This window comes from Bos indicus, chromosome 14, assembly GCF_029378745.1.
Source record: "Bos indicus isolate NIAB-ARS_2022 breed Sahiwal x Tharparkar chromosome 14, NIAB-ARS_B.indTharparkar_mat_pri_1.0, whole genome shotgun sequence".
NCBI classification, from domain to species: Eukaryota; Metazoa; Chordata; class Mammalia; order Artiodactyla; family Bovidae; genus Bos; species Bos indicus.
Genome location: NC_091773.1, coordinates 63,080,483 through 63,106,384, shown reverse-complemented (window position 1 = coordinate 63,106,384; position 25,902 = coordinate 63,080,483). Strand labels below are relative to the sequence as shown.

Sequence of the window (25,902 nt, the reverse complement as noted above, 5' to 3'; positions counted from 1 at the left end):
AAGATGGAAGAAATTCCTCTCATTCATTCTTGTACCAGATTTTAAAAAATCAAGCAACTTGTTCCTCTGTCAGTGGGCGGTTAACACCATTTCCAGTAGAAAGGGTGGGGGGTGAGGTTGCTGTGGCGACTGCATGCGTGTGCTGCGTGCCCTCCCCATGGTGACTCTGCAGGGCCGTGTTGAGAATGTCTGTGAGGCTGCACCTGCGCTCAGCCAGGGGGCTACCAGTGCCTGCTGAGGGGGAGGAGGCCCAGGAGTGAGTTTATGCTATACCTTTGTCAGTTTGGGTGGAGAACCTTCTAGTGGCTGGCCTGCAAGAGAAAAGGAAAAATCCAGAAGTGTGTAATGTGTTATTTTTCTTTACCTTTATGAACTGGAGATTAAAGCTGGGTCTCCCAAGTTGCAGTTCCCCAAACCTCTCCCAGCCACTGTGGTCAGCAAGTCCAACTGAAGCCTGTAGGTAGTGACTTTGAAGCTGGCATTAGAGACTGAGATGAGGCCCTTTTTTGCTAAAACGAGCATTCGTAACCTGGGTCCTTGGGTCTGTGGGTGGGCTTCAGGGAACCTCCACTCCTCAAGTTATGTGCAATACCACTCTGTGTTTGGATACACAGGTCCTTTCACCTTTCCAGGGGTGCCCAGGACAGCCAGCCCTCCCTCCATCCCTCAGTCTCCCTGCTTCCCTTCCAAGCAGCACCCAGTGGAGCTCTCACCTCTCTGGGTCTTTCTTCAACATCCCCTCAGAACTCATGTGCTCAATCGACTCTTGGCGATGCCATGGACTGTAGGCCACCAGGCTCATCTGTCCATGGGATTTCCCAGGCAAGCATACTGGAGTGGCTTGCCATTTCCTTCTCTGGGGAACTCACCACTCATGCTCGAGGGTCATCCTGTCACTTCTGGGCCCTGATATAATCATGCCTGGAGCACATTCTCCATCTTTCCCTACATAAATTGTCTCCTCTGGATTAGACTGTTGGTTGTTCTTTGTGGCCCCACCTCATCGCCCACTCCTGCCCTCTGAGTAACCTGTGTGTGCTGGCTGCCTGATGGGAGAGGACCCTCAGCGTCCCTGTTGGAGTCCCCATCTGTGGAAAGGCCATCCACGGAAAGTGGAGGGCCAAGGAAGAGAGCTGCTCCTCAAAGCAGGGGGCACCTCAGCTGCCAGCTTCCTGAGTGCTGAGCAGAGTTCCTGGTGAGTCCCTTCCTGCCTCACACCAGTCACATCCCTCCCTGGGCGGATACTCACATGTTGCCTGACTTGTTCCCTCACTTCTTGGAGGCCTTTGCTTGTCGTCACCGTATCAGAGAGACCTTCCCTCTCACCTCACCCAAACATCACACCCTCGTCACTCTCAAGCTGCCTTAACTCTACTCCACTGCAGAGCCCTGTCGCCACCAAACATGTTATGAATACATGTTTCTATTTCTTCTTGTGTCCCCCCTCATGCTACACTAAGCCCCATAAGAGCAGACACTAGTCTGTTTTCTTTTCTGCTCCAGGCCTAATGCCTCTCACAGAGCCTGAGTCACCGTGAGCATTTGATAAATATTTCCTGAAGGAATGAATGAATGTATGAACGAATGAATGAACACACGTAAGGATGAAACTCTTGCTGCAGTGATAGGAAGCTGGCTTTCAAAGGCGCGAACTGTGTCTTCGTAACAGCTCCCGGGTGTCTGTTGCCTTTTGTGTGCCACGCTCTTTCTATACATCAGACTTAAGCGTTTTGTCCTTCATCCTGAAAACAGCTTATTTTATTGCTGAAAAGCTGAGAGGGTGAGGTGTGAAGAATTTTACCCAGGATCAAACACCTGGTAAGTGGTGAAGATGGAAATTCAGGATTGCTAGAGTGTGCACCCCTTGTTTTTTTTAATTATTGTGTGTCTTCACTCCACTGTCTCTCATCTTTGTATCCTGACCTCTAGATCACTCTGCCGCCCCCCCCCTCCCCCAGCCCCTAATCACATGCAGAGTAACTGCAAGCTGTCATGAATTGACCTTGCGCTGAGGCCCTGCCTCTCTCCACTGCACCTTCCTTTCCAGACGCTGAGAACGCTTTGCACTCTGGGTGGCAGGACTCGGCTGCTGCTAGTTCTGGCATTTCTAAAAGCCAGTTCAGATGTGTGGTTCTTGTACATTAGGCCATAAACTATGTTGGTGGGGAAGGAAACATTAGCAATTAGCTCTTGCTGGATATAAGTAGAACAAACAAACCCCAGCCCAAGTGCACTCTGCTGCTCTGCAAAGCACATAAGTAGAGTTCTCCAAGTTTCACAAGTTCTTTCTTGTGAACTTGTCGGATAACAACAGTTACTCCAGGTCATCAATATGTTCACATTCTGCAGCCTAAAGAGTGTTCCTGCACTAATTGTACCTACTGTATGGAATCACCACTTTGATGGTATCTGTCCTTTGCTCATCTCTGAGTGTGAAACCCCCTTTCTCCATGTCCATGGAGTCAGTGTTGATCCCATCTTAGTTACCACCAGCTTGCAGAAAGGCAGAGTAATTTCACCTTCACTCAGCAAACCGACCCTTCGTTAGGAACTGGTGATTCAGAGATAAATAAATAAGGCAGAGCCCCATCTTCAAGTTGCTCCAGACTGGAGGCAAGAAGATGACTGGTGAGAGGCAGATGGGAGGAACACTTGCCGTAGATGTTTCTAAGTCCCCTCTGAAAAGATAACCAGAACATGTGAGGTCAAAAAGGTGGGGGAGGATGCTGTGAGCCAAGGAAACAGCCCATGCAGAGGTATAGGAATCAAGACAGTAAAACCAAAGTGAGATTGGCACGTGATTTTATAAAATCTGATAAAACTGTTGGCAAAAATGGGAGGGGTAAAACTCTCGTGCATGCTGGTGAGTGTATCATTGATTCAACTTACACAGTGGGTGGGGAGACAAGTAAACTGGGAATAAACTGGGCTGAAAAATGAGCTGGAAGGCTGTGGGAATTGTGGAGAGGCTTGCTTTTTTAAGGGGAATTTTAGAGTAACCTGGTGGCTCAGACAGTGAAGAATCTGCCTGCAATGCAGGAGACCTGGGTTCGATGCCTGGGTTGGGAAGATCCCGTGGAGAAGGGGATGGTTACCTACTCCAGTATTCTCGGCGGGAGAATCCCATGGACAGGGGAGCCTGGTGGGCTGCAGTCCATGGGGTCACTGAGTCGGACATGACTGAGTGGCTAACACTTTCTTAGAGTGACAGGGGTAGGAAGTATAGATGGGATTTGCTGGTCTCAAGCTGTAAGAGGAGACCCATGTAAAGCTGTTTCAGTGAGGTACAGACTGAAGCTCTGGGTCTCCCATGGAGGCTGAATGAGCCCAGGAGGGTGTTTTGGGGTCCAAAGCCCAGAAAGTTCCTGGTATGAGAGGGCTGTTGACTCCGACCACACGTATCCTGGTGGTCAACTCAGAGCTGCAGGCGGAACACTGGGGAAATGCTCTCTCAGACCGTTGGGTGGGTCTTTGCAGAGGCGCGTCACCACACCAGATACCGAGGGGAACTGCGCTCAGAGCTTCTCGTCCTCTGCTGCGGTGCACTCGTGTGGCTCCACAGAACCTTGCTTTGCAGTTTTGTCGGGGAGATTTTCGAAATGTGTGTGCTTATACTTTTTTTATATTGAGGTGTAACATGCATATTTTGTTTTTCATTAATCCATGTTTTTCTCTTGTTGAACACAGTGGGCTTTAGAGATGCAGGAATATATAAGTGAGGGCCCATAAGAGATGTCCCTCATCCAGGGGAGTGTTCCATTCGCCCATTGGTCCTCCCAGAACTCTGACAAGGGGGAGACTGGGCAGAAATACAGGCAAATGGAATACTCTGATGAGGTGACATTTCTCTTTATTGAGTTGCAGGGTTTTATTTGGGAGACTTTGCTCAACTGCTGATGGTTTTTAGCAGGACTGAGCCAGGGTCCGGGTGGGATGACGTGAGGGAGAGACTGGTTATAGCTGTGGAGAGACCCAGAGGAGTAAGCTGCAAAGGAGAGATGCAAAAATTAACTCAGGAATGAGAGATGAATTCTAGAACTGGTAGACTTTCAGAACTGACTGGCTGTAGGGATAAAGGAGAAGAAAAAGATCACAGAAAGAAAGTGCAGCTTTGCCAATGAGGTAGGGGTTGGGAGTAGCAGCAAGCATGGTGCCCCAGGTGCCAGGGGAGTGTGGGCTGACTGATGCTGAGTCCAGCCAGGGGCACAGTGACTTTTAGGCACCGTCTACACATTAAACAGGCCGGGAGTTCCCTGGGACTCATTTGCACAGTGGAGAGATCCAGTTTTGCCCCATGTAAGCCATTTTAAAAATATTTGAAAGGAACTACCAATCATAAAATGAACCAGAATGCGCAGCAAGTCTACTCAAAGTGTGAATAATTACAGAACCACTTTCTTGGGAAAGAATGTTTTTCTGTTTCCTTTCAAGCAAGGAAGGAAAATTATAAGATATTCAACAACTAACATTGATTTATAGAATGAAAAATCAGAAGCTACAGCAGATACATTGAGACTCATTCAAATATAGCTTCTCTCTACTGAACAGAATTAAGAATTATTTGCTTGCTTGACAATGCAGCTTTTTCAAAACAATGAGCATCACAGTTTTTGCACTTTCCAAAAGGGTGGTATGGATGGTGATGTAATTAGACTAATTTCCCAAGCACGTCCGAATGAGCAAAATTACTTGATAGTCACATCCAATGTAATCAGTATTGACATCATTTTGCAGTTAATTGTGAAACCAACCATTTGCTCTTTATTCAATCTGTCTTTGATTTTGGTTCCCAGAAAGTAATCTTTCCTTGTATTAGTATGTATTATATTGTTAATATTAATCCCATTGTTTTCCATTGACAGGCAGTTATAGTCTCTTTGGTTATTAGCATGTGATTATAGGATTTTCATCTGTGCCCTAATACAAATGTATTTCTTTATTTTAAAATTGTCCTGTTGATAGCAATCTTATATTAAAATAAAGTTTTCATGATTCCTTAAGGTCTGATGAAATCAAAACATTTTTTCAAGTTTAGTTCGAGATAGTTTTCTGTGAGGGTCAAAGAGAAGCCTTTCGGGAGATTCTCGAATACAGCATTTCGTTGACCACTGTGACTTTCGCAGCTTGGCTCATCTGTCTGGGGCTGGGAGCTCTCTTCTGTGTGGAGTCATACTCCACTTTCAAATAGGAATTGTGAATAAAACTAAGTTACACCTTTGGTTTTCCTTTGAGCTTTCTAGAGGAGCCTGGCTGTGGATGTGCCTTACAAGTGTGCTTTCTTGCAGTTTTTATAGTCAAATGCTGGCTTGGGCTACTCAAAGCTGTGCAGAGAAGTGGGGCGTGGTGGTGTAGAGATTGGTGGGCTGGGAGAGGCATCTGCTGGTTTTCAAGAGGTCAGGTAGCCAAGTAGTCAGCATGAATCTGTGGCCCAAATGGGCCTAGACTCAGGCATGAGTAAGATGTGGAGTAGGAAGTGACTCCTCTTTCAAGAAACATGGATGGAAGGAAAGAGGAAGACCTAGCAATGGTTTGGAAGGAAATCTGCCAAGACCAGGGCCTGAATGTGTGGTCATTTGGTGAACTCTGGCCCTGTCCTGGCCCCTTCCCTTGTGGGGATGGCTGGGGGAACCCCAGATCACCATAGGGTGCCCTGCAGCTTGCCTCTCTCTTCCCCAGGGTTGCCCACTCTGCCACTGAGTTTTGTTCTGCGGTGAGCCCTCCTCCCCCAGCACTGAGCAAACCTGCTCTCTCCCTGCAGCTGGGAAAGTGTGGGACTTCCCTCCTTTAAAAATAACTCAAGGAAATGGAATTTTGATTTTTTATATTTCCTAGACTCTTTCCACACTTCTGAATAGATATGAAAAGTAAATTTGATTCAAAACCAAACCAAACCCCTTGAGAGCCCTCAATTTAAAAAATAAATAAATAATAACCCAACCCAGGGCTGGTTGGTGAGAGTCAGGGCAGTGAGTGAGTCAGAGCTGAGATAGTGGAGCAGCCTTGGCCCCTGCTTCCTGCACGGGTGGGGGCAGGGAGGAGAGGTTGGGGTGTGGCCCCGGCTCTGCCCCACCTGCTGTTTGATCATCAGCTCCGGTTGTTGAAACAGTCACAGGCAGTGCGAGGCACCCTCTGATTTACAGAGAAGCACTGTAGCCACAGCTACTGGACAACTGTTTTCATCATCAACTTTGGTTAGAAAACATGGCCGTGATAAAAATCGTAGCCTGTTAATGCTGTATTTAAAAGATGATACACTGCAAATATTCTTTAAACTTTAATCTTAGTTCAAGCAGAACATACTCATTTTCAATAAAAATTGAACCACCGTGAGTTTTTCTTTATCGCATGCGTGTCTCCGTATGAGTGTTAGGAGCTGATTCTATTGGGGACAGCACCTCTGGGGAGAATCATTTCCTCCTTGGCATGTGTGCCTAGGGTGATGGAGAGTTCCTCTAGCCTTCCCCCGAGACAGGGCCAGAGTTCACCAACTGTCCACACATCCAGGCAGATTTCCTTCCAAACTATTGCTGGGTCTTCGTCTTTCCTTACAATCCATGTTTCTTAAAAGAGGCATCATTTCCCTCCTCACATCTTACTCACGTCTGAATCCAGCATAATCTGCCTTTTATTAAGATTTCTTTTTTTTTTTTTTAACTGGAGTATTGTTGCTTTACAATACTGTGTTAGTTTCTGCTGCACCGCAGAGTGAGTCGGCCATATGTACACATACCTCCCTCTTTTCCGGATGTCCTTCACATTTGGGTCACCAGAGAGCGCCTAGCAGAACTCCCTGTGCCGTGCATCCTTGTCAGTTACCTGTGTTAAACACGTAGTGTGTGAGTCCCCATCGCTCCACCCACTGCCTCTCCTCCATCCTTGGGACCCTTATGTTTGTTCTCTGCATCTGCATCTCTAGTCCTGCTTTGCAAATAAGGTCCTCTATACCATTTTTCTAGGTTCCACATATGAAAGTGAAAGTCGCTCAGTCGTGTCCGACTCTTTGCAACCCCATGGGCTATACACTTTTTGGATTTCTCCAGGCCAGAATACTGGAGTGGGTAGTCTTTCCCTCCTCCAGGGGATCTTCCCAACCCAGTGATTGAACCCAGGTTTCCAACATTGCAGGCAGATTCTTTACCAGATCAGCCACGAGGGAAGCCCAAAATGTGTGTCATATATTTATTTTTCTCTTTCTGACTTAACTCTGTGACAGTCTCTAAGTCCATCCATACCTCTACAAATGGCACAGTTTCATCCCTTTTAACGGCTCATAATTTTCCATTGTATAGATATGTGTGTGTGTATACATATGTGTATATGTATACATATATGTGTATATATATATATGCCACATCTTCTTTATCTACTGCTCCATTGATGGACATTTAAGTTGCTTCCATGCCCTGGCTATTGTAAATAGTGCTGCAATGAGCTTTGGGGTGTGTGTATCTTTTTTAATATTCAAATTTCTTAATGCCATATCTGTAGATCTGTTTCACCCCTAGGTTACTTCCAACCTCCCCTTCATTTCTCCTCTCGGGCTCTCCTTGCCTAGAATGGCCCTTCCTCCCTCCTTTACCTGGCAGTCATCTCCCTCCTAAGACCTTGTTCCACGCCCCACTTAGGTGAGATCTTCCTGATCTTCCAGACATCAGTTGCTTCCTCCACAGGTTTTAGTTTGTACTTAGACCGTAACATTGCTGTCTTTCACTTGGTTGATCAGTTTACATTCTGTCCATTCCACTAAATGCCAAGCTTCTCGAGGGGAGAGAAAATTTTCTTCTGTAACTTTTGTATGAGCAGCACCTGGTATGGTGCCTGGCACAGAAAAGATGCTCAACTAGTGCTGACTAGCTGATGAGCAAACTTCCGTGTATTGTTCTGTGTGTGTAGGTAACACCATGGTAAGGGAATATGTGCCTTGTTAACAGGGAAATCAGGGTGGGGTTGGGCTCTGTCCTCTTCTATGATGAAACAATCAGTTTTGGTGGTATTTTTCTGGATGCCAGCTAAATGTGCATTTGGTACTTTGATTTCTTATATTTTAAAAATTGTTGCATTATTCTATAGACTTTTTCATGAAGCATGGTTAACTCCAAGACATAGAAACATAATACCTACATTAATAAACCAAGGGGGAACTTTTCCTTTTTAACTTGGGGGCTTCATTAATAAATTTTTCTTTTAACTTAACTGGAAATTATTGTTATTTCCCTGAAACAAACAGAAATTTGCTTTAAAGCAAACTTTACCAAGAAAAAATATGGGAATTAAAAATTGTAATTAATCTGGTCTTTAATTTGGGTTAATTTTTTTTTCACTGCTCCTGGGAAGTGTGTTTGCCTGGTTGTAGGCATTATTGTTTAAGAAACCTTTTCTGGAGAAGTACTTCCCCACTGCTGGCAATTTTAAAACCCTGAGTGGTTAACCAGAAGGAATGTTACAGAGAGGGTTAAAGTAGGAATGGGTGCTTGAAGGGCATCCACTGAATGGATGCTCTGAGAACCTGTTTCAGTGAAAGGCTGAAACTTTCTCATAAAGAGATCGTGGTTTACATGATGAGCTTTCAAAATGAACACACACACACATAACTAAAGCCACTCAACAGACCTATCATATTTAATACTGTAAAATACTTTAATTTCCTGTCTTCCACCATTTTCTTTTTCACATTTACTGGATGCCACATTGCTTTCTCCTACTTGGTCGGACCTTTCCTGTATCTTTAGCTATATTTGACCATGACTTCATCTCAAACATGTAATCTATGCTCTCTATTTGAGTTTATGTCTTTAAAAAATATTTATTTGGCCACGTCGGGTCTTAGTTGCAGCACCCAGGATCTTTGTTGCAGCATGCAGACTTCTCAGGTTGCAACCTGTAGGCTTAATTGTCCCCTGGAATGTGGGATCTTAGTTCCCCGACCAGGGATCAAACCCATGTCCCCTGCCCGGGAAGACGGATTCTTAACCACTGGACCACCAGGGAAGTCCCTGATTTCATGTTTTTTGCTTGGGGCCTAATTATTTTCTTTCTTTAGAGATGCATTTAGTGAAACCTCAGCCTAATAGTCTCACATTTTTTAGTGTTACTTGGTTGACTTAAGAATTACAAAAAAAGAAACCCTGGCAAGACAGTCTGATAGTGTCACGAGACTCAGCTAATTACTGAACAGAACCACAGAGCTGGTCTTTTCAGCCGCACTCCAGCAGGGACTGGAAACCTCCCTCTCACCCTACCTTTCAGCAGGAACAAACGCATGTCTTCCTTGTCTTTGCAGTACCCACAAGTGTGGAATTAGGCAAATGTAAAGTTTTTCTTCCCTGTTTATAAAATCTAAAACTTGCCAAGAGAAAGTTTTTTCTGTACAACAGAAAAAAACAGAAAGTTTTTTATGCTGTGAGGCCAGCACTGTGTTATCTCCATTTCACAGATCAAGGAGCCAACTTTTCTAAGGTGGCTGTTGGTTTCCTCTCGGTGCACACCTGCAGTCCTCAGATGCTGTGATTCAGCATCTCCAAGGAGAATGGTAACAGCAGGAACTGCCTCCCTCCTTTGAAGGACACATTTATCTTCTTGAGGAAATATATGTAAGAGAATTGGAATTTCCATTTTGAAATAATATGTAAATCCTCTAATAACTGTTGAAAAATAAATAAACAGGAATAGCAACGTGAGTAATTCTAATAGCAGTTAATGCAAAAATCCCTCATATAACAAACACCCTCCACCCCCATCGTCCATATAACAAACTTACCTTCCTTTATCTGTAGACCACTTTGGTGAGTGACTGGGCAGCCCAGGGGCTAATGGGAAGGTTGAAAGTGGAGGTTGCTTTTAATGGATCTTGAGCTACTGAAAGAATTGGGTTTGTAATTTCTGGTTGATCAAACGGTAATCCCTGTGAAGATTTACAGTTCTTGTAGTGTGTCTGTGTCCCACACCCCCAGTTACCAAAAAGTCATTTCTTTTTTTTGAATCTATTCAACTCAAAAGGGCAGTTATAGGTGTTGGAAAATCATTTCTGACATTGAGGGCTACTAGATACTAGAATGAGACTTTGAGAGACTGGAATGTCTTAGGACAGAAAAGCAATTCTGAAGACTGTTGCTAATAATAAAGTACCATCGTTTGAGAAAGAGTTCCATTGTCTTTCATAAATTAGACTTGGTTTAACTGGGAAGTGTCACACTTTCCGGAAATGTCAACTGACGTGGGGAAAGCTTGGGGACTTGTGCTAGAGGAAGGGAGCCGGGTGTGTAGGTCTGACATGATTTTGGCCGAATAACCACGCTGGGCAGTAACTTCTAATCCTAGATGTCTATAACATCTTGTCCTCTGCCTTCCCCTAAGAGTGTTAGCATATTAAGTAACGAAATAAAGAATGGAAAACTGAAATAAAACATGAATAGTTCCCACAGTATACACAAATAAATTATTTACCGAAGCACTACCCCAGTCTTCATTCATTCAGTGAAATGTCAGGATGTGTTAGGCACTTTTGTGTTTTCACAAATTTAAAAGACACATAGTTTAAAAAGACATAATAGTTAGATTGAATTTAAATCTCACTGAATAACAGACTAATGAGAAGAGTTTAATTTTAAGCCCATCCCAGTTGATTTAAATTCAGAGCTGGAAGTCATGTTGTATGTGTGTGTGGGTGTGTATATATATATATATATATATATATATATATATAAAAGTGAAAGTATTACTCACTCAGTTGTGTCTGACTCTTTGTAAACCCTTGGATTGTAACCTGCCAGGCTACATGGGATTTCTCAGGCAAGAATACTGGAGTGGGTTGTCATTCCCTTTTCTAGGACATATGTGTATGTGTGCCTACAAACAGAATGTGACCTACTTTCAATCTGAAGTCAAGTTTTATGGGTCAAGACCAGCATTCTTTTTCCCTGTTTTCCCATTATGGTATGCTGGGCTTCCCTGTTGGCTCAGATGGTAAAGAATCTGCCTGCAACGCAGGAGACCTGGGTTTGATCCCTGGGTTGGGAAGATTCCCTGGAGAAGGGAATGGCTACCCAGGATATTGAATATGGTTCCCTGTGCTATACAATAGGACCTTGTTGTTTATCTGTTTTGTATATACTAGTTTGCATCTGCTAATCCCAAACTCCCAACCCTTCCCCTCCCCAGCCCCCTCCGCCTTGGGAAGTTTGTTCTCTATAGTTTGTTCTCTGTATCTGTGAGTCCATTTTTGTTTTGTAGATAAGTTCATTTGTGTCTTATTTCAGATACATATAAGTGATATCACATAGTATTTGTCTTTCTCTTTCTGACTTACCTTGATTAGTATGATCATCTCTAGGTCCATAACATGTAACTGTAAATGGCATTATTTCATTCTTTTTTATGACTAATATTCCATTGATGTATAAACATCACATTTTTTTTACCCATTCATCTGCTGATGGATATTTAGGTGGTTTGCCTGTTCTGGCTGTTGTAAATAGTGCTACACTGAACATAGGGGTGTATGTATCTTTTTGAATTATAGTTTTGCCTGGATATACACCCAGAAGTGAGATTGGTGGATCACAGGTACCTTTCAGCACATCCTCTCCAGTATTTGTTATTTGTGGACTTTTTCATGTGGCCATTCTGGCTGGTGTGATACCTCCTTGTAGTTTTGATTTGCATTTCTTGAATAATTAGTGATACTGAGCATCTTTTCGTGTGTCTGTTGGCCATCTATATGTCTTCCCTGGAGAAACAGCTATTTAGGTCTTTAGGACCAGCATTCTTAAGCAATGAAATCAAACAGAATAAAAGTATGGGGTTGGCCAAAAAGTTCATTTGGGTTTTTCCGTACCATTTCTCTGGCTGATGTAAACCTGAACGAACTTTTTGGCCAACTCAATACTAGCCTATCTGGAATGCAGAAACGGGTTACAGTGTCAATGCTTTTCTTATTCTAAGTTTATGTTAAGTGCAATTGAAAGCTATCTCACAGGCCTGTATAATTCTTTCTCTAGAAATAGAAGGGTGAGTCAAACAAATAAAATATTAGGCTTCTCCTAATGGGAAAACTCTAAGAAAGAGTTTATCTTAAATGATATATAGAGAGTAAATATCATAACAATATTAATAACTCCAGCTTTAATAGTGCCAAAGAGTCACTCTACACCAGTCACAATTCTATGAGTCACAAATTTTGTTTTCATAATGTCAGCCCCTTTTGTTCTGGATTATGTATGGAAAGGTGCTCATTGTAAAGCTTATATATTACAGAACTTCTTAGGTTTCAATCCCAGCTTGTCCCTTTCAGAACTAAGTGACTGTCAGGGAGGGGAGGTACTCGATGCGTTTGCCCACTATACCAAGTAGGAATAATTTTAAAAAGCTACTAATCACAATTATCTGAGGTTGTGTTCATGAAGTATGTGTATTTAGTACACACTCAGCTCTCAAAGACTGGTGGTTGTTCCTAACTGTTTGCTCAGGACCCAGTGATGGAAATACATTTAGTGCCTCTAAAAATCAGCTCAAGTGTCAACACCCTTAAGGAAACCCAGGTCACCTCTGATTTGGTAAAAATATATAAAGGAAATCATGAACTCAGAGTTCTTGTGAGTCATTCAGATTTTAAGAAGCTGATTCTTTAGTTTTGAAAACAGAAAAAAAAAATCTCAGAACCTACTTCAACTAGGGTTTATTTATTTTTCATATTTCAAGTCAGAGTGAATACTTTTAGAATGACCCTTGACTGTTTCCGGAATTTGAACTGATCCCATTTGTCATTGCAGATAGAGGGACACAGATGTTTGAGGACAGAAGGGATGGGGGAAAGTGGGGACCAGCGTTGTTTCTGTCACCGACTACAGGACCAGTGGGGTCTGTTCTCTTAGACATTGTCTCTCTTTAATGGCTGAGGAAATACAAGTGCAGTAATTCACTGGCGGTCTCAGGCTTTGGTGAGAGGAGGATAAATTTAATTCAGGTCTAGGTATCTCCCCTGCCAGTGGTTTTTCTCTCTGTGCTTTGAGCACCACCATATAAATGGACTCTTTGTAGCATCCTGACCCCAAATGCATAAAATGCATAAACTACCACAGGTCCTTGGCTTTTCAAAAGAAGCATCTTCCTGGGCTGTGATGCTGCACACTGAGTTGGTACTAGCGCCTTGAGCCATTTTCAGCATTCTGGCTTCATTATTGCACCAGTCCAGGCAGAATCCACACCTTTCAAAAGAGAAGCAATTTTTTGCATTAATTATACCACTTCTTTTAATCTCCAACAATATATACAAAAATAATAAGGAGTAGTTATAATTTACCAAGCATGTGAACTTAATTAAGGTAAAGGAATTACTAGTTTCTTTGACAGCATTCCAGAATCACACTTACACATACAATCAGTTTGAAGAAAACAACAGAAGTCTGAATTTAAAGACCTTTTGGGACTTCCTTGGTGGTTCAGTGGTTAAGACTCCTTGCTCCCAAAGCAGGGGGCCTATGTTCAGGGGGCCTGGTCAGGGAACTAGAGCCCACTTTCCACAACTATGAGTTTGCATGCCACAGCTAAAGAATCCTGCTGCTACGACTAAAGACCCAGAACAGTCAAATGAATAAATAAACAAATATTTTTTTAAATGAAAAAATAAAGACCTTTTAACAGACCAATATTCATATGCAAAAAAATAAAAAGGGTATAACAAATGAATTCACTGGCCTGCTTTCCATAGCAATTAAAATAGAGTGGATCCTATAATATCAGCACAGAATATAACTTCCCAAAAACATGGAAAGTATTGCATATCCATGCTTGTCTAGCGGTCCTTTGCTGATAACAGTGTGAAGTTTGTCATCTCCACCCTGGTGGCTCAGATGGTAAAGAATCCACCTGCAATGTGGGAGACCTGGGTTCAACCCCTGGGTTGGGAAGAACCCCTGGAGGAGGGCATGGCAACCCACTCCAGTATTCTTGCCTGGAGAATTCCATGGACAGAGGAGCCTGGCGGGCTACACTCCTTGCAGTCACAAAGAGTCGGACACAGCTGAGCAGCTAAGCACACACCTCCGTTGCTTTCTTAGAAGGGCTAATTTGTGAGCTTTCTTTCCATCCTCCCAGTGTCTGCAGGGTATGGAGATGTGTTCTTTGCTTCCTCTTCACTGCAACACCCCTAACTTTGCCCTGGTTTGCTCAGGCATTTGCAGTGGTCCAAAAATGTCCAGACTCTCCTCCTCATCAAACTTCCATTCCTCCGGCACTTCTCTACCCGCTAGTTTCCACATAGGCTATGCTATGATTTTTCTCTGTAAGATGTTAATGTCTGGTGGCCATTTATTGTTTAATTTGCAAGATAAACTTACAAGATAAATGCAGGTAGTGGTTAAAACTGTGGCCTTTGGCATTAAACAGACCTAGATTCAAATCACAGGTTGTTTTGTCACCAGCCATGTTGCTTTGCACAAGCAGCTTAACTTCTCTTTAGAAGGGGGTGCTGATACCTACCTCCTGGAGCCATGGTGAGGCTTAGAGGAGGCTGTGTCAGGAGAAGGTTTGGCATTTGGTAAGAGCTCACTTTATGGCAGGTATTAGTGTCCCTAGAGCACTTCATTTTCATGTCAGGAGATGACAGTGTCCGTTCCCAAAGAGAGTCCTAGGATGGGATTCCAGGCCAGAGAATAAGTAGAGGTCTTGGAGCAGGTGGTCCCCAGGTCTTACCATGTAGGTAGCTGCCTGGTCCTCCTGTACGTGGTGCTGGCATTTACCTAAGAGGGGAGACTTGAGGATGAAGACAGTCTGTCTCATGGACATCATGGATAATTGATGTGGGACATCACTGTAGATGGAGTGCTTTCTAAGCCTATATGTGAAATAAATTGAATGCACAAAAAGGATTCAGTCATTTCAATTTGCCATAGATCTATGCTACCCAGTCTGATCTCCAGACCAGCAGCATCAGCCCTGCCTGGGACCTTATTAAAAAGGCAGATTCTTTGCCACATCCCAGACCTACTGAATGAAAATCTCTGGGAGTTAGCTCAGTCGTCTCCATTTTACCAAAGTTTTCCCGGTGATTCTGATGCACCCCAGCACTTGAGAGTCACTATAACAGAACATCTGCACAAGGCTACCAACCATGAGAATCCAGAAACTATCAGTCTACGTCTTTGGAGGCTATCCTAACAGGCCCTGGAGAATCTTCATGGCTGTGCATTCCTATATGCTTCACTTTAACATTTCAAGGACACACCCAACCTGAGAACAGACCCTGGAAAGTTTGACTCTATCACCAGACATGACATTAACATGAGATCAACTTCACCCTTATTTCATTAGATTCTCATTTCTTCTTTCCATGGTTTTGTTCTTTTTGATGCTTTGAGCTGGTTGTGTACTTTAGGGTTATCCCTTTGTGTGTAAATCACTAAGATTAATAAGAAGTACCTTCTTAACTCAGATGCAATTGACATACATTTTTTTTTTTTTAGAAACCTGTTTTAGCCACTTGTAGTTTTGTTCCATTATGCCAGTTTTGGGAAACATCTAAGCCATATTTATATCTCCATGCTGATCAAGTAGATGTTTATATTCTATAGATATTTACAAACTAGTGTACAAAACATGTAGCTTGTGTGTTGCCTCGTCATCTTTTTTAGGAAAGAAAGTCCATTCAAAATGTAATACAAAGTGTTTTTTTACTGGGCTTCAGTTTATGGTGCTTTACAGATAATGCTTTTTTAAAAATTGGATGTTTGTGGCAACCCTGCACGGAACAGGTCTGTTGGCACCATTTTCCCAGCAGCATCTGCCTGTGTCACACTTTGGTAATTTCTCCATATTTCAAACTTCTTCATTATTGTTGTATTTGATATGATGGTCTGTGATCAGTGATCTTTGACGTTGCTATTGTAATTGTTTTGGGACATCACAAACCACATCCGTATACCATGGCAAGCTTAATTGATAAATGTACGTGTTATGATTTCTCCACCAACAAGCCATTCCCCCATCTCTCCCTTTCCTCAGGCCCTCCTGTGCCTGGAGATACAATATTGAAATTAGGCCAATTAATAACCCCAACGATGGTCTCTAAGTGTTCAAGTGAAAGAACAAGCCTTACCTCTCTCACTTTCTTTTTTTCAAAATTCTTTTTTTTTTATTTTTTAAATTATAAAAGTATGATAATGCATTTACAGAAAATACAGAACAAAATTACATATAGTTCCACTATATATTACAATTACTTTTAAGTAGTAAATTAGAATTTTAGTTGGAGTTTCAATATCAAACTCTCAAAAATTAATAGAATGAATATACAGAAAAGTAGAAGGATATAGTAGACCTGAAAAGCACCATGAACCAAGTCAACATAGTTAAGGCTTACACAATTTTCATACAACAGTAGGATATACATCTATCCAAGTTCTCATTGACTATAAACTAGGAGACACTGGAGCGTATCCAGGGACATAAAACAGGGTGCAAAAATTTCATGGTTTAAAGGTATTGAAAGCATACAGAGTCTGTTCTCTTATCACTGTGTTAGAATTATCAAAAGGTAATTATGTTAGAAACAAATTATCAAAGATATTTGAAAATAATCCACACATTTTCAAGTGCAGTGTGACCTTTACCAAGAGAATCACATCTCTCACTTTAAATCAACAGCTGGAAATTGTTAAGCTTAGTGAGGAAAGCATGGCAAAAGCCAAGAGAGGCCAAAAGCTAGGTCTCTTGCTCCAAGCAGTTAGCCAGGTTGTGAATGCAAAGGAAAAGTTCTTGACAAAAATTAAAAGTGCTAATCCAGTGGACACACAAATGATAAGAAAACAAAACAGCTGACATGGAGAAAGTTTTACTGCTCTGGGTAGAAAATCAAAACAGCCACGACATTTCTGTAAGCCAAAACCCAATCCATAGCAAAGCCCTGACTCTCTTCCATTCTACGACAGCTGAGAGAGGTGAGAAAGCTAGGGAATAAGAGTTTTAAGCTAGCAGAAGTCAGTGTATGAGGTTTAAGAAAAGGTGTCGTCTCATTAACTTATAAAATTGCAAGGTGAAGCAGCCAGTGCTGATGTAGAAGCTGCAGCAAGTTATCCAGAAGATCTAGCTAAGATAATTCATGAAGGTGGCTACACGAAGTGAAAGTGGCTCAGTCGTGTCCGACTCTTTGCGACCCCATGGACTTTACAGTCCATGCAATTCTCCAGCCAGAATACTGAAGCGGGTAGCCTTTCCCTTCTCCAGGGGATCTTCTCAACCCAGGGATCAAACCCAGGTCTCCCGCATTGCAGGTGGATTCTTTACCAGCTGAGCCACAAGGGAAGCCCAAGAATACTGGAGTGGGTAGCCTATCTCTTCTCCAGCGGATCTTCCTGACCCAGGAATTGAACTGGGGTCTCCTGCATTGCAGGCGGATTCTTTACTAACTGAGCTATTAGGGAAGCCCCCAATTATCAATGTAGATCAAAAGAAAATGCCATCTAGGACCTGCATAGCTATAAATGCAACAACGAAGCCTGGATGACCACACATGTGTTTATGACATGGTTTATTGAATATTTTAAGCCCACTGTTGGAACCTGCTGTTAAGAAAAAAAGATTTCTTTCCAAATATTATTATTGTCCATTGATGATGCATCTGATCACCTGAGAGCAAGGATTGAGAGGTACCACAAGATTATTGTTATTTTCATGTCTACTAACCCAACATCCATTCTATAGTCCATGGATCAAAGAGTAGTTTCAACTTTCCAATCTTATTATTTAATAAATACATTTTTAAGACAATAGCTGCCATAGATAGTGATTCCTTTGATGAATCTGTCAAGATTGATGACCTTCTGGAAAGGATTCACCATTCTAGATGCTTTAAGAATGTGGTTCGTGGAAAGAGGTCAAACTATCAACATTAACACGAGTTGGGAAGACATTGATTCCAGTCTTCGTGGGATACTTTGAGGGGTTTAAGATTCAGTGGAAGAAGTAACTGCAGATGTGGTGGAAATTGCAAGAGAACTAGAAGTGGAGCCTGCAGATGTGACTGAATTGCTGCAATCTCATGAGAAAACTTTCATGAATGTGTAGTCGCTTCTTATGGGTGAGCAAAGTATGTGGTTTCTTAAGATAGAATCTGCTCCTGGTTACGATGTTGTGAAAACTGTTGAAATGATAACAAAGACTTAGACTATCATAAAAACTCAGTTGATAAAGCAGCAGGAGGGCTTGAGAGGATTAACTCCAGTCTCCAAAGAAGTTCTGTTGTGGGCAGAATGGCACAGAGCATTGTGCTCTGCAGCACAGCATTGCACGCTACAGAGAAGTCATTCTTGAAAAAAAATCAGTTCAGCTCATTTTAAGGAATTGTCTCATTTTAAGAAATTGCCACAAGCACCCCACCCTTCAGCAACTACCACTCTGATCAGTCAGCAGCCATCAACTCCAGGCAAGATGCTCCACCTGCAAAAAAGATTAAAAAAAAAGTCAAAAAAAGATTATGACTCACTGAAGGGTCAGATGATGGTTAGCATTTTTAGCAATAAAGTTTTTTTGAATTAAGGTATATACATTGTTTTTTAGACATAATGCTATTGTGTGCTTAATAGACTACAGAGTAAATATTTTTATATACACTAGGAAACCAAAATATTGATGTGATTACCTTTATTTCAGTATTTGCTCTATTGAGGCTCTCTGGAGCCAAACCCCACAAAATCTCTGAGACATGCCTATATGTTCACCATGAAATGCTTTAAAAGAAAGTGTGATGACTCTTTAGCTACAGTGGCTCTCATACAAGAACAAGCCATGCATTCAAATCATAGGACTTCCAATCATAGGAGGGAATCGCAGATACAGGGGTTGATGATAACTCTCTCAAAAATTATATGTTCATATCCTAAGTACTAGATCCTGTAAATATGACCTTGTTGGGGAAAAAGGTCTTTGCAGATATAGTAAGTTAAGTATCTCTAGATGAGATCATCCTGGATTATGGTGGGCCTTAAATCCAATGCCAAATCCTCAGAAGAGAAGAAAAAGGGAGAAGAGACACAGAAACACAGAAGAGAACATGACATGCAGACGGAGGCAGCTTAGAATGCTGGGTCTGCAAGTCCAGGGATGCCAAGCATTGCCAGCAACCGCCAGAAGCCAGGAGAGCTAGGAACCTTCAGAAGGTTCCAGCCCTGCCAACACTTCACTTGGAACGTCTGGCCCCAGAACTATGAGAGAATATGTTTCTATGGTTTTAAACTTCCAAGTTTGTGCTATTTGTTATGGCAGCTCTAGGAATATAAACTCATGACACTAGCTCATGACACTCCCTTTTACTGTTTGCAGCTACCAACATTTATAAAACTTAGGTTCTGGAAACTTTCTTGAGGAAATAAATTCAGGAAGATGTAACAACAGGTTTGTTGTTGTTTAGTCACTAAGTCATGTCTGACTCTTTGTAACCCCATGGACTGTAGCCTGCCAGGCTGCTCTGTCCATGGGGTTTGCCAGGCAAGAATACTGGAGTGGGTTGCCATTTCCTTCTCCAGGGGATCTTCCTGACCCAGGGATTGAACCTGCGTCTCCTGCATTGGCAGGTGGATTCTTTACCGCTGAGCCACCTGGGAAGCCCCCCTAAAAACAGGTTGAAAGTGAAAGTGAAGTCGCTTAGTCGTATCCGACTCTTTGCGACCCCGTGGACTGCAGCCTACCAGGCTCCTCCGTCCGTGAGATTCTCCAGGCAAGAATACTGGAGTGGGTTGCCATTTCCTTCTCCAGGGAATCTTCCCGACCCAGGGATCGAACCCGGGTCTCCTGCATTGGAGGCAGACGCTTTAACCTCTGAGCCACTAGGGAGTTTTATTCCTACACCAAGGATCATGAACCCTTAAGCCAGCAACACTCATCAGAGGACATTAAGACAGTTTTCAGAAACAGGAGACACATCTGTTAGCGTTCTGTTTATTGGACTAACATGCGTGTGGACAAAGCAGTATCAGGGTGTATGATGTAGAAAACTTTGACAGTCACCGTGTGATAGCAGGGCTGTTTTGCCATCTACAGGTGAATGGCTTAGAGGCGAACAACAAAGGGAGTCAAGAAGAACAGGTATTTCTTGTATAAGGTCAAACGGGAGTGTGTGACTCTGGTGTCTTAGTTTTGTTTTTTGTTAGACTATTCATGGAGCCATTATTCATTTTTTACTCAAAAATTTTATGGAATGAATATCATCTGAATAATGTCAAACACCGAGAAGGCAGCATTATTAATGACAAGTTCCTTGCCTTCATATACATGTGTAGCTAATGAGAAATGATAGTGATAAATAAACAAACAAAATATTGATGTGTGGTATGAAGGACATGGGTAAATAATATAACCACCTGGTAAAAGGTAGCCTTGCCAGTCTTGTTTTTGGCATAAAGTGAAAGTGAAAGTCGCACAGTCATGTTCAACTCTTTGTGACCCCATGGACTGTAATCCATGGAATTTTCCAGTTTAGAATACTGGAGTGGGTAGCCATCCCCTTCTCCAGGGGATCTCCCCAATCCAGAGATCAAACCCAGGTCTCCCAGATTGCAGATGGAATCTTTACCAGCTGAGCCACCAGGGAAGGCGCCCCACCGCCGCCACCGCCTTTTCTTTGAAGCATATTGAACATAATTGTGTTGTTCATTTATTTATTCATCTACTTAATTATATTCTGTCTCCTTCTGAACTGTAAGCACCATGAGATCAGGGACCTCATTTTGTTTTCTGCTGATCTCAAGTGTAAGGATGCTGCCTGGTATATAGGGAACACAGAGCAAATATTTATTCAATGTATTTGTGGACTGAGTAAGGGAAATTGGATTCCCAGGCAGCTCAGTGGTAAAGAGTTCACCTGCAATGCAGGAGACTCAGGTTTGATCCCTGGGTTGGGAAGGTTCCCTGGAGAAGGAAATGGCAACCCAGTATTCTGCCCGTGGACAGAGGAGCCTGGTGGGCCATGGGGTTGCATTAGAGTTGGACAGGCCTTAGTGACTCCGCAGCAACAACAGCAACAAGGGAACATGATGGAGAGAAACTGGCAGATCCCCTGGGCAAAACTAGGGGGCCCAACACGCATTTTATTTGTATTTGTTTTGCATTTGTTTTTAAAATTCTTTACTTTTCTAAGCTAACATTTTTTTAGGGGAGAAATTTTTCAGGTAGAGAAGGTATGAAAAAATAAAAACTTGTAAGATCTAGAATAAGTGCTGGACTAAAGCACTTTTATTTATTTCTCTTTATTGCTAGATATAGTATTTGTTTTTTAAATTTATGATTGATTGATAATTTTTAAGAGGCTTATTAAAATTTTAAAACAAAATTATAAGACTATTTTTTTAAAACAGATAGCATGAAGAATCAAGGAACTCAATTTAAGTTCAGTGATCTTTTCTTATTTCAAAATTTAAGAAACTGGCCTGCTGAAAACACAGGTTTGCATTTAAAATTATCTGAAATATAGTCATAGAGACTTATAAAATTTTAGGATATAAAATGGTTTTCCTTTGCTATCTGTTTTATCTCTTAACTTTAAATATTTACTTTAAATCAAGAAAATTTGAATTCCCTTAGAGAAAAATGAGCAAAAGACAGAACAATAAACTGTTACAATAAATGAGTAAAATTTAAAAACAAAGAGAAGAATATAAAGAAACACAAAGAACCAGAAGCCAAATGGAAGACTGTTCTATTCTTTAGCAATCAAGGAACTGCAAATAAAATAATGTAACCTGCTTTGCATACCAACTTGGAAAGAGACAGTTTGAGGAAACAGGAAGTCATACAGTTATTGTGAATATAAACTGTTTTAACCTTTCCAGGAGCAATTTTACAAAATGAATTATAAGCCTCGAAAATATTTTGCCTTTGACCTATTAATTTCACTTCTGAGAGTATATATTAATGAAAAAGTGAAGTATATATGGCTATTTTGCCATGAAGATAATTAGATGAAGTGCTATTTAAGGTAGCAAAGTATTAGACATCATTTATAGGATCAATAAGAGCAAAATAAAGTTTATAGCATTTTATCTTAATCCAATATAATAGTACTTAGACATTAAGACTATTTTCCACAATTTTATTTAGTGACGTGGTAAGATGCTGAAGATGTATTACAGGAGGAAAGAAGCAAATTAAAAAATAATTGTTACAATATTGTTTAAAATATTTACATATTTTGGAGAAAGGGAGACAGAGACTGTGGTAGGAAAAATGAAGGCTACACAGATGTGTTTGTAGTGGGTGAAAAAATTGTGCCTGCTTTTCAATATTTTTCTTATTTGTTCATGGTCTGTGACTTTCCTATGGTGATCACACAAGCGTCTATGTTAAAATGTGTGTGCTTTATTTAAAATGTGAAGATCCATAGTCTTGCCTTGAAGTTTCCCTGGAGAAATGAGTAAAATTACGGACAAAGGGCATGAGTAGGCAGTTTATGTAAGGAGACACCTGCTTGGCTATCCTGGATGTGAAGAGATGCTTGAACTCATAGGTGATGGAAAAAATGGAATTGTAATGATTTTGAGACACCACTTTGTACCCACTGAATTGGCCCCCACGGTAGAAATTTGGTGAGAAAGCCGGGAACTAGAATTCTGGTCAGGGTCTAGACCAACATTACCCTTTACAGAAAGTGCATCCAAGGCCATTCTGAGAGCACCGAGGTAGGTTTTTCTGCAGTTAACCATCAGTCCAGGTCCCAGTAATAATAAGAAGTTTTTTCTTTTAAACAAAATCAAACTGACTTTATTATATTTTGAGCTCATTAGTATTATGGGCTTTGTTTTATTATTATTTATACTATGGATAGAAAAATAGGAGTCTAATTCACACAAAGTGTGTTGTATGAATAAGAAAACATAAGTAAAATTTTGGCGAATGATCACATGAATTTAGATTTTGTGATAAATGAGGAGAAAATGGCTAAAATGATCAGATATATGAATTGTAGGAAAGCAGACTTCAAAAATTTGCAGCATTCACGTAGAGAACTTGCTGAAACCTCAAGAAACCACTGACCCTGGAGTCGCAGGGCCGCTTAGGACACAGGTGAGGAAATGACCATTTGACGAGAAACATGTCAGATATTGTAGACAATGAATGCTTTATACACCCTGAAAGTCAGTCATCATAACTCACTCCTAACTTAGAAAAACATTCGAAAGATTTTATAAACAAAAAAGACTCCAGTATGGTCAGCATTGTACCTTCCTCTGACCCCCACTGTGGGGCTGGAGTATGAGCAGAGAGAAGTATGCAGGGCCTGATTGTGAAGGATAGTGTAGGTCATGGTGTATGTTTTAGCCCTAAAAAATTATTAAAAGCACATAATTAGAGTTTTCATTTTAGAAAATAATTATAGAAATTTAGATAAAAAGAACGTACATGATTAGGTGATCAAGTTGTGAGTGAAACAGACCTCAAAGAAAAGCAGATGGACCTTACCATGATGCCAGCCAAGCAAGACGTGGTCAGTGTTTATTTCGTACACAAGAGATGGAGTGAAGGTAGGTTGTCATATCCAAGGAGGCCTAGAGTAGAGGGAAAATCCAGATGGTGAGCATAAGCTAAAACCTCAGGAAGTAGTAGTGAGGATTAAGAGTAAGAATATCATGCCTCGCCCTGAAGACCAACTAAGGCGGTGACAGTGCAGACAGAAGACCAGGGATTTTTATCAGTGTTGTCTGTGGTTCCGGAGAGCTGGAGACTACTGAAGGCTCCATCTGGGGAGAGGGGATAAGTAAATTGCGGTTGACGGTCACCACGGAATTCTGTGCAGCCACAGCCAGGATTAGACATGCAACCAGTAAAGTGGTTACATCTGAAAAGGTCCATAGCGAGGGTTGCCAGGTAAAACAGAGTTAAATTTGAATTTCGGACCAACAACAAATACTTTTTTAGAGTATGGTCCAAATATTTGCTAAATCTGGCAACCCTGGTCATAGCATGGCACAGTTTGTGAAAATGAAAGCTATGTACACAGGCAGATCGACCCAATTTATTTCATAAGCATATAGAGCAAACATGTCAATAGCTATTGCGGGGGCAGGGGGACAGAGGAGATAAAAAGGAATAAATAAATATTACATAAATAAATGAGAGGGCCTTAAGTTGACAGGTGGATGGTAATGAACTGAATCAGACTGACTCAATTCTCTGTACCTAAATCCAAAAAGAAGTAAAAAAATAAAATTTTCTTCACTCTCCTGGATTTCTTTACTGAAGTCCTGAGACACTGCCTGGCTGATAGATTATTCTGTCCTACAAAACGATCCCTATGAAATAGTCCGGCATTGCTGGCAAAATTAAATGGCAGAAAAGAGAGTAGGAGAGGGAGTGGGTAGGTGACAAGGAACTCAGGGGGAAGAAATTTATAAACCGAATGAAAAATAAAACTAATGAACAAATCGTTTAGGAACACTGCTTCTCCTAGATTTACTGTTTTAATACAGGAATGGGCTCACATTCTTATAGAGTAAATAGTAGTAAAAGATTATCCATAAGCACAAATCCTTAACTGTTACCATGGCAATAGTCAGCCGAATAGACAAAGTTGCAATTTCCCCATTGGAAAATGATACTTGAATACATGTCACCAGTAACATTGACTCTTAATTTTTTTTTTTTTTTTTTTTTTCATGTCACAGCTGATTACAAGGAGAGCTTTAATACGATTGGCAACATCGAAGAGATTGCCTATAATGCTGTTTCCTTCACCTGGGATGTGAATGAAGAAGCAAAAGTGAGTGAGAAAGTAGCATTGATTCATTGGTCATACCTTTTAAGTATCACAGCCTTTCTCTGCAGTGGAGTCTTTGACAAAAGCCTCTGTGAGTAGAGAAATATCTGTTAACTTGAGCCAGAAAAACGGGAAATGAACCTATTGGGTTTCTCTAGAAGTCACACACATTCAGTTACTGAGAAGCTAAATCAATCGCCTTTTGACAGGCAAAGGGGTGTACCTGTCTCTCTGGGGCCTCCTGCTGAAAGGGCCAGGCCCCTTGTCCCTCCCATTCCTCCAGGCCCCCAAGCTCCATTTTATCCCTTGGGGCTGATGGGACTGGGCTTAAAAATCTTTTCTCCCTGTACTGGTTTCCCCAAACACCTCTGCAACTGCCTCTTTCTTCAGAGTTGCACAGGTAAGCAGCTGGAAGACTCCACCCCGACTCCTGCCCCCTCCAGGCTTCACCTGGTCAAGGGAGGGAGCAGGGCTGCAGGTCTCTGAACTTCACTCCCTGAGAAAAAGCCACCACTGTGACCTTGAGCCATTTCTTTCCTGTTGACCTTAGGCTTTTCTTATTTCTATCTGGTGCCAGCACAGTTAAGAAGTGCAAAGGTAAAAATCTCTGGCCAGGTGCATCCAGAGGATAGACATCCACCGTTGCATGGATTTGGGTGAAAAAAAGCAAGACTTGAGGATATTCAGACTTATTTTCCAGCCACGAGTCTCTGAGTATATGGAAACTGAGTTTTGTGGCTGTGCCCACTCTTCATCCTGGGTTCTGTACCATCTGATTCTCGAGCTTCATTTTGCACCAAAGGGAAGGTTTCAGATGAACCCTAAGCTTGTTTTCTGCTTCGGTTACTTACCATCTAGGCGGGCGTTAGAAGACTTTGTCTTCGAATTAATGAAAAGGTCAACGTAAACAACCGCTGTCAATGCTTCATTGTCTGCGAGCAGGGGAAGGCCGGGTGAGAAAGGAAACTGGATGGGAGTTCGTGGGCATGATTTAGAGATGAAGATGAATTGCTCAGTGTCTCATTTCACTCAGGTGTAAAACAAAGTAAATGAAACTGGCGTTAGGCCCAAGGAAGGTGACCTAAATGGGCAAGCAGAAACAGAGCTCCGGAGCGGCCGAGGGAATGTTCCGGGGGCTCGGTGCGTCCAAGGGAAGGAGGGAGGCC

At 41.8% G+C, this 25,902-nt stretch overlaps 1 protein-coding gene, 1 long non-coding RNA gene and 1 other non-coding gene across 8 annotated transcripts in view; 1 reads left to right on the top strand and 2 right to left on the bottom strand.

Moving 5' to 3' along the window:
* Positions 1-25,902, top strand: part of GRHL2 (grainyhead like transcription factor 2) — a 171,804-nt gene that overhangs the window by 81,508 nt on the left and 64,394 nt on the right. For all 6 annotated transcript variants that reach the window (XM_070803090.1, XM_070803089.1, XM_070803088.1 and 3 more), the window contains exon 8: positions 24,645-24,739. In XM_070803090.1, the coding sequence (XP_070659191.1) occupies positions 24,645-24,739 (95 nt within the window). The remainder of the gene's footprint in view (positions 1-24,644; positions 24,740-25,902) is intronic.
* On the bottom strand, positions 17,859-24,937 carry LOC139187011 (uncharacterized). The gene is made up of 3 exons (XR_011570710.1): positions 24,776-24,937; positions 23,443-23,528; positions 17,859-18,429 (listed from the first exon to the last, which is right to left on the bottom strand). It is a non-coding gene; the product is annotated as an uncharacterized lncRNA (long non-coding RNA).
* TRNAW-CCA (transfer RNA tryptophan (anticodon CCA)) lies at positions 19,750-19,821 on the bottom strand. The gene has a single exon. It is a non-coding gene; the product is annotated as a tRNA-Trp (tRNA).